We start from the raw sequence: 19,368 nt of genomic DNA, 5'->3' as shown, positions 1-19,368 counted from the left end.
CAGAAAAATCAGTGTGGAAAGGATTATCTAGGGAATATTTGAAAGCCACTACAGTATATTAACATAGATTTCTCCAATCTACTATCCTCCAAAAAGGTTGAGGTGGAACTCCATAGGCTTTGCTGGCTGTGGATAATGGGAGTTAGTCTACCCATCTGAAAGGCTGGCTTAATACATCATAAAGTGATGAGAATACTTTTCTTATGGCTTGAGATGAAAACTGATATTCTATAAACTGTTGCCAATGTGTGGTTTGACTATTCTATTAAAAAGGATCATGCAAAATGTGAATCACCACCTATATATTATATTATACATCTGCTATCAATGGTTGTAGGAATAATCCCGCTGTTCCAAATACACAGAGAATTATGAACACCCACAGAAATACTCTATCGATTACCATGGCGACATATTTCCAGTCATCTTCTACCTGCAATGCATAAGAAAATACATATATATTCAATTGAATTCATAATATTTAATTGACAATATTAAAATGATGCTGTACTTCCTGAGATTTCTCAATTACTTTTTTTTTTTCAAAAAAAGAGATACATTTATAATCTTCATATAGATTCATATATAGAACATTTGTTGGTGTAACTGCAGGTCACAAGATAAAATCTTTGTATAGTTTTTTTATCTAATTATTATAATATTTTGGTATTATTTGTAAAGAAGAATTTGGCACGCTTTCTGCTGTCATATTGGATGCAATCCACATTGTCCCAATTTCTCAATAAATTACAGAACATTTAATTTCTTTTACGTAAGTATTATGTTATATCTACCTACAAATGTTTTATTGATAAGAAATACAAAGCCTTCCATAATTGCTAGCTACCAGTCCCACTATCTCTCATTTTGGATCACGCTGCTGACAAGATCTGTTTGGAGCTGTAATTCAACAACATCTATAAGATCAGAGAAGTTCCCACATCTCTCCATGTGAGTATACTTTAGAGTTCTAAACAAGACTGTACATCTTTTAGGTGTTATAGTATATACAGTATTTTTCAGACTATAAGATGCTCCGGACTATAGGGTGCACCTAGCTTTTGAGGAGGAAAACAAGAAAAAAAAATCTGCCTCTGCCTCCCAGCAATTTGCTTCCTTGCAGCGAACAGCAAACAGCCTGGTCAGCTTCACCACAGCCTGATTTAGCACGAGCAGCTGATTGGCGGCTGGATCGGCCTCATGGAATACCAATGATCAATTGTTCCAGGTTGCAAGGATCACCATTGCTTATCGCTGCCTCCGCGCGCCCCATTTTAGGTCTCTGCACATCCCATTTTTGGCCTGTTCTGGGTGGCGGGGATTGCCACTGCTGCCTATCGCTGCTAAACAGGACACATGGAAAACGGGATGCATGGAGGCCAAAAATGGTGCACATGGAGGCCAAAAACGGAACATGCTGAGGCTGAAAATGGGGCACGCGGAGGCAGAAAATGGGGCACGTGGAGGTGGTAATAGGTGGCGGCGATCCCCACAGCCTGGAACAGCTGATTGTTGGTATTCCGGGAGGCCAATCCAACTGCCAATCAGCTGCTCATGATAAATCAGGCTGTGGTGGAGCTGAACAGGCTGTTTGCTGCAAGGAGGCAAATTGTTGGGAGGCAGAGGCCAAAGGGTGGGAGCCGGTAGATGGGTGGGGCTTCAGCAACATTCACTCTATAAGATGCACAGACAGGATAACTCCTGTAAAATTGTCTCTCTGGTACATAAATGACTTTATGTATATATACACAACCGTTATTTTTGTTGGTGATAGATCTTGACAAAAATGGTCTTTGAGAACCATAAAAGTAAGAAATATTTTGATGTCCAAATTTAACTAGCAAGTCAAAATCATATTCCTTTCCAAAACTAAAATAAAGATGTAGAGAAAATCCTTCTTCTTAGTTCCTATCATGCCTCTGGCCTTCTATTTAATAAAAATATAGTACAGTCAACATCTCTTCTTTTAGAGAACTGAGGACAGAAAGCCAGATGCTTTCCTTTTTGCACTAGGAAGTTTTCCACCAAAATTTATATTTGCTGGAGGTTCTATTCTCTGAACCTCTGATTGCCACAGTTAACCCAGACTTAGCTATAACACTGCAGTTTGGATCCTGTATACTGTACGTGCTTGGCTATTTTTCAAAATATCTTCTATGTTTCTGCACATCAGCACAGCCTGTAGAATTCAATAGACCTTCATTGATCAAATTCCATTTTAGGATGAGGGCCTCTGTCTTAGAGCTTCTACATGTCTATTTAGAGCCTTATTGCCAAAGTCAGAGAGCCTCCCAACATGAAATATTTATACATTTAAGTATCCAAAGCCATTAGCACAACAGCTGAAGTTCATTTTAAATGCCATCGTACCCTTTTGCAGCTAATGTGAACATAGTGTCAAAAGTATTTTGACTAGCAAAAGGCCCAGCAAAGGATATACAGTGGTACCTCGGTGCTCATTGTTAATTGATTCCAGGAGGTGTGACGAGTACTAAACATGATGAGTGCCAAACAAACCACTCTTTTACCAGGTGACCCTTGGTTTTGTCCAGGAAGAACTTCCTGTCTGTCTCTTTTCCTATATCAGTGAAGTGACCTTCCCACCATGGCTGACTTCTTGTCTATTCTCTGTAGCCATCCTTTTCTTTCTTTCTTTCTTTCTTTCTTTCTTTCTTTCTTTCTTTCTTTCTTTCTTTCTTTCTTTCTTTCTTTCTTTCTTTCTTTCTTTCTTTCCTTCCCTCCCTCCCTCCCTTCCTTCCTTCCTTCCTTCCTTCCTTCCTTCCTTCCTTCCTTCCTTCCTTCCTTTTTGCAGCATGGTGAGTACCAAACAAGCAACGAGTACCGGGACAACATTTTCACATCAAAATGCATCAAGTACCAAATTCAAAGAGTTTTGAAGCAGTCGAATACTGAGGTACCACTGTACATGAAGATACTTGGTTAATTTGACTCTTTCAACTATCTATCCATCTTTGCTCTTGATTAGTGTTCCTTAGCCTGTTGTCCTGAACTTCAGCTACCATAGCTGTTCTCTTGCTGCTAGAAATTCACAGGTCATCAGATTTGGAAGGTATCTGGTTTGGGACAGCTGGGCATCTACCAAGTCCCATAACTCAGTAGGAGGCCAATGCCAACCCTGGAACTACTACTCCTTCTTTCTCCTTCTTGCATTGTTGCCTGTTTATCTGTCTCCTTGAAGAGAATGAACAATGAAAGGAAGAAGGAGCAAGAATCTTCACAGAGCCTTTATTATGTTTTGGCATCCGGAAAAGAAAGCATGGAGTAAGTAAGCAGTGAAAAGCCAGGCAAGGAGATACAAGCACTCAATATTTTGCAAAGGGGCTCTCAAATTCTTCCCTGGGTGCTCTATATGCAGTTGGTTTTCCTTGTCTTTGTGTTAGTTGTATTAGCCTAGCATTATCCTATGTCAGTCTGCACCTAGTTAGATCACAACTATGGTTTTCCCTTTCCCTTACTGGAATGTAGAATCAGTTGGTCTCCCTTTTCTACAATTGTGTTTACTCTGCCATCAACAGTTAGATGATCAGTGTTAAGCAATGCAAGAGATACTTGTGTCCACTATCATGGCTTAATGGTAGAGGACATGTTTCGCCCACAGAAGGCTTCATGTTTAAGCCACAACAATCTCCAGTGAAAAGGTTCTTTTTTCTAAAGCTCTGGAGAACTTCTGTTAATCAGCTGAATCTCATTCAGGGCAATCCCTGAAATTGTGCCTCTGGTAATTGAGACACAGCTAGCATGAGGTCCCTTTTGTCCTCTCTGTAATCCTCTCTGTTGATAGAGGAAACTGAAAACCAGAGTAGAATGTCCTACCCAATTTCACTACTTCTTGCACAGGGGTGTCAAACTGGTGGCCTGTGGGCTGGATGCATCACGTGCAGGCCACACCCACCCCAGCTCCGCAAAGGCAAAAACCGTCATGATACATCATATGACACGATCGAGTTTGACACCCGTGTTCTAGCAGGACTTAACAATTCTGATGCTGCTTAAAACAGCTCCATTTGGCAGCCGCTTACCCATTCATGCCAGAAGTGTTGCATCATTTTACCTCTCTAGCTCTCAGGTGCAGTTATTTTCAACTAACTAGGTTTAGGTTTCAACCGCAATTAGAGAAATGCCCCCAAATAACTGAAGCCTTTGGAGCTAGAAATCCATCAATCTTGTTCTTCAGAGCTCTTACCTCTTTAGTTTCATTCTGACTCCTCATGTTTTCTGCGATGAACTGAACACTGTTAATGACTTCTTTAACCTCTGGGGAATACTCGACTGGCTCAGCCTCCCTTTTGGCAGATTGGCCACTCTGTCTCCTTTGCTTCCTCACCCCCGTGTCCTTGGAGTTGTCACAGTGGCAGCAGCGGTTCTCACTGAGGACTTTCACTTCTGCAAGCTCATCAGCCTTGGGCTTGCTGGGTTTAGTGGCACTTTCTTTCACAGGTTTGGAGGGTTGGGAGTCGACATGTTTCTGTGTGGGTCTCTTCATCATCAGAAACTTGGGCAGAAGTCCAAGGAAGACAGTTTTGACCCAGTTGGGCATTGTATGCATAGTTGGAGTCCGGTAATGGATATTCAGTACAAACACTGTCACCACAATAGAGAGTGTCACAAATATCATGGTGAACAGCAAGTATTCTCCCACTAGTGGGATGACCAAAGAAGTTGAGGGAATTGTCTCTGTGATGACCAGCAAGAAAACAGTCAATGAAAGAAGGACAGAGATACAAAGTGTTACTTTCTCTCCGCAGTCAGATGGAAGATAAAATACTAATACAGTCAGGAATGAAATGAACAAGCAAGGTAAAATCAGATTAATGGTGTAAAACATGGGGAGCCTTCGGATATAAAAAGAGTAGGTTATATCCGTATAGATTTCCTCACAGCAGTTGTACTTGATGTCATGTTTATAGCCAGAAGCATCAACTATTTCCCATTCATTGTTCTCCCAAAGGTCTTTCATGTCTACTTTGGAACCGATAATCAAAAGATCTATCTTGGCTTTGTCATATGTCCACGATCCAAATTTTAAGGAGCAGTTCTGGTGATCAAAGGGGAAGAAGGTAATATCCATGGGGCAGGAGCTTTTAAAAATGGCAGGTGGTATCCAGGTGATGGTGCCATCGTATCTGAGAAGAGCCTTGGTCCGTCCTTCAACCTGGAAATCTCCAACAGCACTGCAGATGCAAGCACAAGGGAATCTTAAATTGTACACTTCTAACTCAAAATAAACATGTTAATATGACTAAAATACAATGATGAATGTTCATACTTATTGTATAGCACAATATCAGGTTTCCAAATTTTGTCTGACGGCACATGGATAAATTCAATTCCACCAAATTCCACTGGATTCCATTTCAATTTATAATCATTCCAAATCTAAAGAGAGAAATAATAAGTGTTCAACTCTATGATATACTGTACCTGTAAAGTTATTCTCATACTAAGAATATTACTGAAGTTGCCCTCAAGGTATTGCAATGGTACAGTCATCATGACCATTGGAGCTGAGGTGGTGCAGTGGTTAGAGGGCAGCACTGCAGGCTACTTCAGCTGACTGCTAGCTGCAGTTCAGCAGTTCAAATCTCACTGGCTCAAGGTTGACAGCCTTCCATCCTTCCGAGGTGAGTAAAAATGAGGACCCAGATTGTTGGGGGCAATATGCTGACTCTAAACCACTTAGAGAGGGCTGTAAAAGCACTATGAAGCAGTATATAAGTCTAAGTGCTATTGCTATTGGATATTGGGAGCCAAGTTTTAACACCCTCAGGATTGCTAAATTTCTCTACCCCTGAATTATTTGAACAATGAAACATAGAATAATAGGGTTGAAAAGGACTTGGAGGTCTTCTAGTCCAACCTCCTGCTCATGGCAGGAGATCCAATACCATACTAGACAAAGGGCTGTCCAATCTTTTCTGGAAAACCTTCCATGTTGGAGCACCCACAACCTCTGAAGGCAAGCCATTCCACTGATTAATTGTTCTCACTGCCTGGAAATTTCTCCTTAGTTCTAGGTTAGATTTCTCTTTAATGATCTTCCACATGTCTTGTCCTGATTTCAGGTGCTTTGGAGAAGAAATTGACTTCCTCTTCTCTGTGACAGGTCCTCAAGTATAGGAGGACTGCTATCATATCAACCCTAGTCCTTCTCTTCATTGAATTAGACATATCTAGTTCCCTCCATCGTTCTTTTGGACTCATGAGATTGGGAATGAGTTTCAAGTTAATAACTCCCCTTCTTTGTTTCTTCTTCTTCTTCTTCTGTAATAGTCCACTAAAAATATAGTGAAGACTCAATTTGGTTTACTTTGGTTTAGCAGACTTAGGAGTTAATGGATCAAATTTCCTGGATAAGAAGGTATGTTTCCTCCACTAATGCCATTGTTGCCTCTGAAATCTGTTCTCGCTGTTTGCTGAATCTGGTTTGTAAACTAGGGCGATGGTTCTGACCAATCCAATCTCTAAGGAGTTTCTTGCCTATAGTTCATTTTCAGGTGCACTTATGGTTACTAGAATACTTTTAATCATAGTACTAGCCCTCAAACATCCATTGCTTGTGTTGCCTTTTTTCCCTGGCTGTGACTTTAGTTCCTGCCCTCTCTTTTTTGTTGTTGTTCTCATCTCATTCATCAATGAATGGACCTTTTGCTTTAAGGAACACCCATCTCCCTTGTTCATCCATTAAATCAAGGGCTTAATATATTGAAGAATAAATGGATGAATTTTTGAAGTACTACATATGTGCTTTCGCTATGAATATACTGAGCCCTGGAACATCTCTAAATAGTTCCTGATTTTTTTTTCCCTATCCAAATCTCTTCTGAATCACAGTACCCATTGTGATCTCATCTCTAAAACCAGCATGGCAATAGACACACACATACACTGACACACCGATGCACAAAATTTTGCTTACATGTCGCAGCCAGAGATTTGTCTCCATGATCTGATTGACTTCATCCTGCAGACAGAAGGAGGCAAACACTTTATTTCTACAGACAGGCTATCTGGTTAACAAAGGATAAAACCTCATTCCAGTTAGCCTAAATAACTTTGAAAGGATCCTGGGGACATTTATGGAACAGCGAATAGAAGTCTTGGTTGAAAAATGTGTTGCCTTCAGATAATGTCTGTGGACGTTTGTGAATACTTTACTTACAACTATTGAAAACAAGATGCTGAAAAAGTATTTGTGCATATTAAGGTAGATCCAGATAGTTGTTGGCAATGCATTTTTAAAAATTACAGCCCTGTTTATTGTTTATTGAAAAACTACAGCCACATAAAGAAGATCGGTTGCATGTTCTATACATGAAATCTCTAGGAGAGAGGATTAAGCAGGATCCAGGAGAACTCCATAGGATCGCAGTAGGAGCATCTGTGAGGGTATGTTCAAAAAAGTCAAGTTGGTAATCAGTACAACATGTGTAAATAAGGGGTAAAGTTTTGGTTGCATGGGTGCAGCCACTGAGTAGCATGTCCTCTTCCCATCTTTTTCCTGCTGTTCCACTGCTTTCCTGGCAATCGGTCACAAATATTTGTATTCAACACAATTCTGTTTGTACCCCAAGCATGGACTTTGCTACTCTTTACACCGCAAACTAGTTCATCTGAAGTTATCCATGGGGGATTTGTAGAAGATTAAGATGAGTACCATCTTATTAACATTAAGGAACACTGTACTAATAGTGATCTTCTTCGGGAGAATCCGAAAAAGGTAGAGAGTAGTGATGGGATTTGAAGTGTAAAGGTAAAGGTTCCCCTCGCACATATGTGTTAGTCATTCCCGACTCTAGGGGGCGGTGCTCATCTCCGTTTCAAAGCCGAAGAGCCAGCGCTGTCCAAGATGTCTCTGTGGTCATGTGGCTGGCATGACTAAACGCCAAAGGCGCACGGAATGCTGTTACCTTCCCACCAAAGGTGATCCGTATTTTTCTACTTGCATTTTTTACATGCTTTCAAACTGCTAGGTTGGCAGAAGCTGGGACAAGTAACGGGAGCTCACCCCGTTACACGGCACTAGGGATTCGAACCGTTGAACTGCCGACCTTTCGATCGACAAGCTCAGCGTCTTAGCCACTGAGCCACCTCATCCCTATATTTGAAGTGTGGCTTCAACTAATTATGCTCTTCTGTTCTGACAATTGTAAGGAATCTAGAGCTTTGAGAATAGATCTCATGCAAATGATGGACTGTCTGAACAAATAAGTCCAGGATTTTGGCCAGGAGGTTAGTTTTCAAAAAAGCATGATGGGAAGAACCAATGTTAGCAGGTACAAAAGGAGTAGTTTTAAATGCACTCTAATACCCACATACAATGAAACTCTAATATCAATGCTGCTCATTCAAGCAAAATTCCAAGCTCATCATAGGAGTTCAGAATATAGCAGCTTTTCTAATTATTTTGTTAATGACAGCAGCTTCTGATTAATGAAAAGCCTCCAGGGAAAGTAAAAGAAAAAGTGAAGAACCTGACTTGATTAGTATATTGCGCCTCTGAATACTGCGATTTAGCAATAAGCAGAGAAAGAAGCTGAACTCTGTTCCATCGTGCTGTCTTGATACCCTGTAATTTAAGCCCTTGGTTAATGGCTGGCTTGCTAGTCAGAGAAATTCCAAGAAAACATATTATATGCAGAGTGTCTTTTTTTTTTTTTTTTGCTGAAAGATCTTTACCTATAATAAATTGTGGTGGAAAGGCAATCAATAACCAGGGAGTTGCTAGAGGGAATCTTACTGCAGAGAACATCCTGAATGATCTGCTGAGAGGGAGAGAAACCTGCAAAAATGAATCCTTAGTAAGCTCTCCAACAAGAAATCTAAAAGTTCTTTTACAAAAGACAAATGGACTGAAAAAACACACACACCAAAGTCCAGTTGCTTTTTGGAAAAGCACCTTGGGGACACACTAGTGATGCTTTCTCTCCTTTAGTCCCTGGTGATGAGTGATCTTTAATCCTTTGCAAGGAATATTTCTTACTTTTCAGTCAATGACTGAAATGTGAGATGGTGCAATCCCTGCAAACATAGCAAACATACCACATTTGCAAGCTGGGTAATTGCCACTTCGAAATGCACCTTCACGGGATAGGACACATTTTCTACAGGTCTGATGTACTGGTTGTAACGGGAGAACAGTTTGCGAAAAAGTCTTTCTTCCGATTTACTTGCCAAACAACCTGGGAGGAAAAAAGGAAATAAGAATAATAAGTCCTTCAAAGTGAGGTAAGGTCACTAGCTGGTGATATGCTGGCTGGGATAATGGAAGTTGGTTCAAAATACATGGAGGACATAGAGTGGGGGAAAGTTGATTTAGATTACATAAATTCCAATTATTCAGCTGTTTGTAAGTGTATGGCACTACTGCATGTGGGTTTCTAAATGAATGCCCTTTGAATCAACAACTTAATTTGAAGCAAATAATAAATAACTGGCATTGACAAAGTCCCCATCAGTCAATTGCAAAAGGCAGCTTTACTTGGAACAGCTTACATCCTGAGATAATTTCTTGAACAGCTTTCTGGAACAGTTTACATCATGAGACCATCAAACAAGAACATCTGCCTATCCCAGATCCTTGGAAAGGACTCCATAGGCGGATAAAAATGCCAAGACCAGTCTAAACATCTGGCTGACTACGCAATGAACCATAATAATAATAGTAGGACAGTATACATCAGGCAATTCCCATGTTAAATAAATGGGAATAAAATTGATCATGGATTCATATCACAAATATGGATTGCAGATTGAAAAAAAAAATAGCTTGACTAAGACTTACATATTGGTTAGCACATTCATATAACTTGCATCTGTGTATAAGCGACTGTCTCTTCAGAAAGTTAGTGTGCAATCCATTTGGCATATTGCACCCATCTATACTCCCAAAATCCATTGCCATTAGTGACTGCTGAGGGGAGTCGAAGCCCCAAGTCTCTGGAAAGCATCTATTCATGTAGGATTGCCAAATTCATCCTGTCTTTTTACTGAGCAGTGAATTGGTGCTGTGTGCTCTCTCCCCACAGCTTGTTCCTGGACAAAAATGTCTTGACCACTGAAACCTTTTGGTCCTCCTCCTGTCTTTCACAAAGTAAGTAAATAGGAAGAACTTCGTGTTATCATATCCCTTTTCTAGAACAAGCTTATGAGAGCTTTCTATGACACCTCATCCTACATCTTTGTCTAGGCTTTAAATTTCATGTTTTATAGAACATCTAAACCAAAACATAAACTCTGTATTCTAATCTCAATATCACCCTTCCCTTCTTCTCAATACAAGTAGTCCTTGATTTATGACCACAATTGAGCCCAAAACATATGCTACTAAGTGAGAAATTTGTCAAGAGAGCTTTGTCCCATTTTTTATGACTCTTTTTGTTGTTAAATGAATCACTGCAGTTGTTAAATTAGTAGCACGGTTGTTAAGTGAATCTGGCTTCCCCATTGACTTTGCTTGTCAGAAGGTCACAAAAGATGATCACATGACCTTAGGACACAGCAATGGTCATAAATATGAATTTTGATCACATGATCACAGGGATGCCTCAAAGGTTGTAACAGTGAAAAATGATCATAAGTCACTTTTTTCAGTGCCATTGTAACTTTGAACAGTCACTAAATGAACAGTAGTAAGTCAAGGACTACCTGTATGTACAAGCAATATTCTATTATCCATTATCTCAACGATGGTGTTCTCATCTCATCCATGAATGAGATTGGCTTAAGTTGTCCTGGGTCACTATTGATGTAGTGCTTTCCAGAATGGGACCTTCAGGCTTGGCTGCACTACTTTCTCCTCCAGGCTTCCGCCTCTGCCCATTTACCTCCAGCTTTCCTCCTCTGCTGGCCCTCTCCCAACCATCTGCCCAACTTTACAGTTGCAAAATGGGTAAGACTTGCAAAGACAGGTGACCAGTTGTGGGTGGGATTAAATCAGGGCTTCTTGGCTATTTTAAATGAATTCAGGCAGCCCCCCCCCTGCTCCCATGGGTCTCTAGGGACTCTCCATCTCTCACCCAGTTGAACACAGCAGTTGCTGTGCCAGCAATCTATTAAAGCTGTGCAATGGCAATGCTCAAGTGTTTTACCCTATAGCCCTTGTAAATTTAGCCCAAAGTTGAAGAGGTGAAAAGAGAAATTATAGGCAGAATCCATCCCATTCTCTCCTGAGTAGAACCCAGTACTACTCTGCAAGTTGGCTTTGGTTGCCTACAGAAAGGAAAAGAAGGGAGAGAAATCCTAAATTGAGGTGTATCTATGGTTACTGTTTAAGCTGCTCTATGTATTTGTGTAAACAAAGTTGAAGTATAAAAATGCACATATCTGGAATTTTTTAAAAAAGAACCTCCTAGTACTGTGATGGCGAACCTATGGCACGCGTGCCCAAGTGGCACGCGAAGCCATGTCGCCCAGCACGTGTGGCTTTGCCTGTTTGTCTTCTGGGTTTCTGGCATGCGATGATTAGCTGTCCTTCGTGCATGCGGCAGCGTCAAAAACCAGTGTGCGCATGCGTGCTGGCCAGCTGATTGTCAGGTGTGCATGTGCGCCAGAACACAGAAGTTCGGCTTTTCCAGAGTGCGATCCTTTTGCACACACAGCAGTGCCAAAACCCAGCATGTATATGCACGCCGGCCAGCTGATCATCAGGCGTGCATGCGAGCTAGAACCCGGAAGTTTGCTTTTCCGGAGCGTGGCCCTGATGAGTGTGTGCGCACATGTGCAACGTTTCTGCGCGACCTGTTCGGCACTCGGTGCCGAAAAGGTTCGCCATCACTGTCCTAGTAGTTTGTTTCCAAGCCTTTTGTTACTTTCTGAGTAATGAGTTCATTGCACAATTGATATACGCCTTGCTTTGTAAACAAAGATTTGATGATTTTGAAACCCCTAAAAATTGCTTTTAATCATTTAATTATTTTACCCCTTTTTTCTGACTTTCCTCCTTTTTTCCTTGCTTTACAAAGCAGCAACAGCAAACTCTAGGGTGGGTCATTTTATTATTTTCCCAGTCACTTGAAGTAGAAGGGTTTTACTCCTAGCCCCAAAAAGCCCATAAGTTACACAACAAAGCAGTGCAAGGAAGTCCTCAAAGTTCTACTTCTGATTTAACTCCCTTTGATCAGAATTTTTTTTAAAAAAATTGTTATTTAGCTAGTTATGACAGAAAAGGGTGGAGGTGGACAGAGGACAGGCAGGGAGGATAGACTCCTGAAGCAAGATACATCCCAAACCTGCTTCAGTACTATAATTGGTGGATATTTTTTTCCCATTGGCTGGTGATATGCAGTGCAGGAAAAACAGCAAAACTGAAAAAATCAACCAGTCATGTTACATATTATGGACAGTACATGCAAAATCAGGATGATACCATTTGGCAGTTTGTCAGAGTGGGGTGCAACGGAAGCAGAAGAAGGATCAGCAACAGGACCATTAAATTTAATACAACTTTTGTTTTCTGCTAGGAAGTGTGGGTAAGCAGCTTTTTAATTCAGCAAGGGGAAAGGCACAAAAGAAACAGGTTTAGAATAGCTGAACAAAGATTTGAAAGTGATTCTTTGCTCTCTCAATACGGAACTGGACATTTGGGGGGAAAGAGAACCTAAGATTCAATTGATAGACAAGGCTATAGGACAAAGAGCAAGAAAACAAAACAACAACTGTAGAGTGTGGCAATGTTTCTCAACTTTAAGATGTCTGGACTTTAATTCCCAGAATTCCCCAGGCAACATCATAGAAGAGGGAGTTATTGTTAAGATTTGCAATAGAAAACTAAACAGATCCTATGGGGGTAGGGTGGGAGGCAGGGGTGAAATGCTATTGGTTCGGACCGGTTCGGTAGAACTGGTAGCGATGGCGGTGGGTGTTGTGGCCCGTACGTGGCCTGTTCAGCTAGTAGCCGATTCAGACAGCGAGGAGGCTGGTGTGGTGCTGTGCCAGAGCTGGCACTCGAGTTGGACAATGAGGAGGCTGGAGAAGATGTGGTGCAGAGGTGGGGATTCAGCCAGGGCCTTCAGAACCTCCAGAAGCTCTCTTAAGTGAAGAGGACGAAGAGGAGGAGCCTCTTCTCGATGCACGGGCGCACAGAGCTGCCAAAAGGCAGGAGTGGCTCCTGAGGAGGAGGTCTCCTCGAGAGTAAGGCTTGGGGCTAATTGGCCACTCCCTTAGCCTATTTAAGGAGGAACGCCGACTACAGCAATTTGCAGGGAACAACTTCGTTCACATACCTTCGTGTCTTGTCTTGCTTATCTTATCAGCTTCCTGCAAATTGCTTCTGGGCATTCTGACAACCACAGTAAGCTTTCAGTTATTATTCTTTGAATTCTTGGCAGCTGTTAATGCAGTTAATTAACAGCTGTTTTTGTAAAAGACTGATTTATTTATTAAACCAAGGTTTGAACAGACTTTGTGTGTGCTGCGTTCTTTGGGGTCCGTAGCTGGGGCAGAACAGTGGGTGGTTCGGAGAACCGGTAGCGATGGCAGCATGAGGCTCTGCTCACCTGCCCAGTCATCATTACTTCCTGGTTTTAACTAGGAAGTAACCTGTTTTTTACCCTCTGTGCATGGGCAGAAGAGTTTGTGCATGTGCAGAGGGTCCGTGTGTGCACTTGATGTGTGCATGCGAGCGGAGCCAGTGCGCATGCACAGCGCATGCACTTCTGAACCGGTAGGTAAGGTAAGTTGATTTCAGCTCTGGTGGGAGGAGAGAGACACAAGGATAATAGACATAATCCTTCCCAAAAACAAACCTAGCGAAGGCTGAGCATTTTCGGTATTTATGAAATTTTGAGTGACTTTGGGGAGAAAACAACAGCCAAGGGAGATGGAATGAAGTATCCTAGACAAAAATATGGATGATTCCATATGGAGATATTGCAGGGACTTTGTAAGAACTATATCTATATACTATAAATTATAACTATACATTGTAATTACACTAGGTAGTTACTCATTCCATATTGCTTTACATAGACAACATGGTCACTGTTCATTTTTCTTTCCCACTAAAGTTGGCTTTCCTAGAAATACACATGCTAAGGCAGTGCTTGAAAAAGTAGGACAACATAAGCTGGAAATACCAGCGTGTGATCATCTCCTGCTTTAGCCAAATTGACTTACTCCTTTACGATCTAAAAAATGGTAACTAAGAAAACCATCAGATATATTCACAGCAGTCATGCCTAAGCAGCAAAACCGGGCGCTCTTTGTATGCCCTTTTTGGTGTGAGGCCAGAAGGGCAGCGCTGAACCCTGGAATACTTAAGCACTTACAATTTCACTTCTGGTCCGACAGGCTTCTGAAATGACTGACCTGGTTTGTTTCTGGGCATCTTACAGAAGCTTGATTGGTAGCTGTGTGCTGCCTGTCTTATGAATAGAATATGAAGGCAGATGGGTATTGATTTAACAAGATGTAATGGTATCTGAGAATGACCTTGGGAGATAGTGGGAAAGTCACAGCCAAGGGAATGGTCTGATAAGAGGCATCTTAGCCCATAACAGGAATATGGGTGTGGCAAACAACTCAGAAGGGACCTTCCCTTGTTTCTTAGGTTTTGAGAAAGAAGGCAACCTGGGGAGAAATGTACTACCAGATTTGCAAGAGTCTTTATTGGTATAAACCTATGGTTCTGAATGTTGGACCTTAAAAAAGCAAGACAGGAAGAAAATCAACTCATTTGAGCTGTGGTGCTGGAGAAGACTCCTGCATATTCCTTGGACCAGGGGTGTCAAACTCGTGTCATCATGGTGGCAGCACGTGACGTATAGTGACTTTTCCCCCCTTTGCTAAACCAGGCATGGGCGTGGCCAGCGAGTGATGCATCTGGCCCATGGGCCGCAAGTTTGACAGCCCTGCCTTGGACTAACAAGTAAGTACTGGAGCGGAGTGCTAATACCAGACATGTCACTAGAAGACAAAAATCACAAAACTGTGTCTCACTTACTTTGGCCATGTCATGCAGGGGGAATTCCCTGGATTATGTTTAGAAGAGTTAGCTGGCTAAGGAATTCTGGGAGCTGAAGTCCACTCCACACATCTTAAAGTTCCCAAAAGAAAGAAACTCTGGTCCACATGCTCAGACACAGCAGCATCAGGTACAGCTGTACAAACTCTGTGGACCAAAATTCAGGGAGATTTCTCTCAATTCCATGTTTGCATTAAAGGGGGGGGGAGGGCATGATACTTGCCTAGCACTATCATGCCTCTTGATCCACAGAGTACGAGAATTAACAGTTGGCCCATTAAACACTTCATCTGCTCACTTCTGTATTTTACTTTCTTGTTAAAACTACAAAGATGGGAGAATTTTCCTGCATCTGTCCACTGATCATTCTTGACATAAGGACAAGAACTAAAATCAAAAGTTCCCCTATGTTGTTCTGGACCAATGGCTGGACAAATGACTGATTGTAAGCATGAGAATAAGCAGTGTTGCCATATTTTTTTACATCCGGCTTGCACACACATTTTAAAAAAGTTGCCTAATTTGACCAAACTGAATAGGTATTTCCGCTCTCCCCCCATCAATTACCATTTCCCACAACAGAAACCTTTCCTGCTTACAATGTTGTTGTCAGACTTTTTAAAGACATACGCTAGTAAAATGTAGGCAACCATAACTGAAAGAAGGAGCTGTGAACTTTTTCTTTAGATCTAAAAAAAAAAAGGGGGGGGCAACTGTCACATTTTGCTTATCACGACTGCCAAAGCTTTGGGATCAAAAGGGAACATTTTGATGTGGCAGCCTCTTAATCCTTGTGTTTTACTTTCTCCACTCATTGTAATCATTCACAAAGTGGCATTTTCAGCCAGATGTCTCAATACCTTACTAAGGAGGTAAATTCCATTGAATTCCATAGGATTTATTCCCCAGTCAGCCACTGTCCAAACAGATCATTCTTCAAGTCAATATACATGGTAGAAATAGAAGCTAACAGACTAACACTGCCTCCCAGTATAATACGACTGATTCTGAAATAGTTCATAATTTATACTTTATTACAGTAAATATAATACTTTCTTCATTTAAATTGCAGCAGAGCAAGGAAAGCCCACGTATGCTTTCTCAAGGATGAAAATCAAGTATTTTTTCCCCTTTGGTAACAAAAGAGCCTTAACAATATGTGGGTCATCCTATTTAACAAGGTTTCAGATATTAAAAGCATATAGAAATGGTTTCTTTCCAGATGCATGCAACGGGGTTAAAAAGGCTTAAATTACAAAGGTATAATCCAGAAAGGGCTGGGTGTGGAGGGAAGACTGCCAGAAAGATGGAGAGAAATATAAGAAAATGAACTTACCTTGGAGAAGGAAAAAGCTCACAGGTCCCCTTAAATAGAAAGTGAAATAAAGAAGCACCGACCATTTCTGCAGAAACATTGTTGGAAGAGTAAGTGGATGATTTCTCTCAAGAGAACGAAAGAAATGGGCTTTGAGGATAGAAACAAAGGGGCCAGGAAGGGAATAAGACCCTCAAATCTTCAACGCTGCAGTGGTTATTTCAATTTTGCATCTGGTGCTGCAGTCCTAGCCAGAACAGTGGCTTTCAATAATGCAACATCCTTCAGAGGAGAGAGAAAATCTTCCAGTGATGGGAGAGTTTAACTATCTTGAAGGCAAACTTGACTGATGATTCCTCACGTTTCAAATTTGTATTCATGTGGTATGTATGAAGGGCTACGCACTGGAGAAAGATCTGTGCAGTGGAGACACACCGTGTAGTAGTGTAATAAAAGATGCATATCCCAGGTACTGCCCTGTCTCTCAGGCTGTGCTGCAGTGTGGATCTGAAAGAGAAACATAGCTTTGAAGCCCTTTCTATTTTTTTTTTATATGTTGTATACACAAATCTTTGGAACTGTAAGTGGATTGTCTCCTGGTTGTCTTGGCTCAGATGCATGAGAGGCTGAAATCAAAGCAAGAGTGAAACTTACCTGAGCAAGAACTTCAAGGCATGTGGGTGAGTCTCACTTCCCCAATGTTTGCCTATGGACCTATTAAGAAAAGTAATAACTAGTCTAAAGAAAAGAAGAATTAAGGGTGACATGATAGCAGTATTCCAGTATTTGAGGGGCTGCCACACAAAGAAGAGGGGGTCAAATTATTCTCCAAAGCACCAGAGGGCAGAACAAGAAACAATGGTTGGAAACTAATCAAAGAGAGAAGCAAACTGGAATTAAGGAGAAACTTCCTAACAGTGAGGACAATTAAACAGTGGAACAGCTTGCCTTCAAAAATCATGGGCATTCCATCAGTGGACATTTTTAAGAAGAGTCCAGACAGTCACTTATCTGAAATAGTATAGGTCCTCCTGCTTTTTTTTAAGTTTTTTATTTTTATTTTTCATCAACATATTTAAATGTACAGTCCCTTATCCATCATTAATCATTATTCATTCATCTTATCTTTTTATTTTCATTTGTTAATTAACAAATAAGTCCTCCTGCTTGAGTAGGGGGCTGGACTAGAAGATCTCCAAGGTCCCTTCCTGCTCTATTCTATTCTATTCTATTCTATTCTATTCTATTCTATTCTATTCTATTCTATTCTATTCTATTCTATTCTATATACGCAACCTGTCTGAAGTGGAGAGAGAATCCTATTCATTATACTGATGTTCCCACCTTATCTTCATCATGGAATATCCACTTCGCTGATCTTTTTTTAAAGTATTAGATTTATATTCCACTTTTAATTTGTACAAGTCAAGGCAGCATACCATATGCTCCCAACTCCTATTTTATCCACAGCAACTCTCCAAAATGAGTCGGGCTGAGAGGAAACAGCCCAAAATCACTCAACTGGCTTTCATGCCAAAGGGAAGAGTTAAATTCAGCCTCCCAGGATGCTTTATTGATACCCGTAATGGACAAATTTAAAGCTGCGCAGTGAGCAACTTAAAGCTACACACAACCAGGAACCACATTAATACAACGTGTAGTACAGCCCAGTGCAAATATTCTGGAGAGAGGGAAGTTCCCTGATGATGGGGTCCAGCACGATCCCAAAATCTTGGAAGAATAAAGCTTTGGTCCTAGTGACTCACTCAGATTGGATCCTGCAACATTATTCTGGGACAAACATATATTTACCGTCATTCGCAATGGACAAACTATGGTTCTTGGAGTTGCAAGAAACTCTCTTACTTATTTCAGAATATCCTCCTAAAAATGACTGGTTCAGATTTTTAACAAGGATGATATGCCCCCTCCCCTTGGGTAAGGAAAGAATGAAAAATACTGGAAAAAGAAAAATAACGACACCCCCTCCCACTTTCACCATTAGTTGTTTTTCATAGCTGTCAATTATTTTCTTGCCTATCTCAGCCTGGTGACTCTGGGTGGTTAACAATGCATAAAGACACAAAAACAGAGCAAAATCAAATAAATGCAGTGCAATACAATGCAGCCAAGCCCTTTTAAATAATACTTGCTTTGAAACATAATTAAAAAAATACATATTGGGTTCATATAATATCCTCACCTTAGTGCCAGGGAGAAAATGCCAGGGTCAGTGCTATCCAATTCTCAGGGGGATTACATCTACCATAATCCTTGACTATTTCCATTGATCAATTTTATTACGCTTCAAAGAGAGATAAAATATAAAGTAACAAAAAAGGAAAAATCAGGAGAGGGAAAAAAGTCAAAAAGTAACAAGGCAGGAAAAAAAAGACTCCCAACATTCTTCAGTTCAGATATAAATACTGTATATAGTAAAACAATCTCTTATTCTAAATTGAAATAGAAACATAGAAACCACCATCATTTTAAAACCTGACAGGAACAGACCAAGACATTTTGCTGTTCGGGTCTTGCCCCCAAATTTTAGATCATGAGCTGGCAGTTGCCTTTACAACACTTATTTATTTATTTATTTATTTATTTATTTATTTATTTATTTATTTATTTATTTATTTATTATATTTCTATACCGCCTTTCTCCCGTAGGACTCAAGGCGGTGTACAGTCAAGAAAAATATAGACACACTGATAAACAATTGAAAGAGTGGCAAACTGGAGTGAATAAGTTTGTCTGGAACGAGAAAAAACCGAGAGTGAAATTGAAAATTATGCAAGATGTTCCGGAAAGGGGAGGTCTTAAACTTCCAAACCTACAGTTATACTATGAAGCAGCAGCTTTGACTCAAGCAAGCGATTGGTTTGGAAGGAAAAAGACTGGAATATTGAATATAGAAAGTTTTGATCTCGAATTTGGTTGGCACGCTTACTTGTTTTATGAAAACAAAGTGGATAAAGTATTTAAAAGTCATATACTTAGAGATTCTCTGATGAGAGTATGGAAGAAGCACCGATTCAAATGGGATTATAAAATACCGTTATGGCTGGATCT

The 19,368-nt window shown here is 40.7% G+C and overlaps 1 protein-coding gene across 1 annotated transcript; it reads right to left on the bottom strand.

Annotated features, from left to right (window-relative positions):
- Positions 1-310: 310 nt before the first annotated feature.
- On the bottom strand, positions 311-16,395 carry CHRNA6 (cholinergic receptor nicotinic alpha 6 subunit). The gene is made up of 6 exons (XM_070938527.1): positions 16,317-16,395; positions 9,061-9,200; positions 6,938-6,982; positions 5,288-5,397; positions 4,205-5,192; positions 311-433 (listed from the first exon to the last, which is right to left on the bottom strand). Exons 1-6 carry the CDS (start codon positions 16,393-16,395, stop codon positions 311-313), a joined length of 1,485 nt encoding a protein of 494 aa, XP_070794628.1.
- Positions 16,396-19,368: the final 2,973 nt, after the last annotated feature.

The sequence above is a fragment of the Pituophis catenifer genome, unplaced genomic scaffold (assembly GCF_029215685.1).
Source record: "Pituophis catenifer annectens isolate HBS135680 unplaced genomic scaffold, rPitCat1.0.hap2 SCAF_2, whole genome shotgun sequence".
NCBI lineage: Eukaryota > Metazoa > Chordata > Lepidosauria > Squamata > Colubridae > Pituophis > Pituophis catenifer.
The sequence above is the reverse complement of the archived record's forward strand: the minus strand, read 5'-3'. Positions and strand labels throughout refer to the sequence as shown.

Excerpts from the sequence above, each read along its gene's own strand:
- CHRNA6 (XM_070938527.1), bottom strand. The coding sequence starts at position 16,395 with ATGTTTCTGCAGAAATGGTCGGTGCTTCTTTATTTCACTTTCTATTTA. Across the intron at positions 9,201-16,316 it reads GAGCTTTTTCCTTCTCCAAG|GTTGTTTGGCAAGTAAATCG; the intron begins GTAAGTTCATTT and ends TTTTCCTCCCAG. Across the intron at positions 434-4,204 it reads GTCAGAATGAAACTAAAGAG|GTAGAAGATGACTGGAAATA; the intron begins GTAAGAGCTCTG and ends TATGCATTGCAG.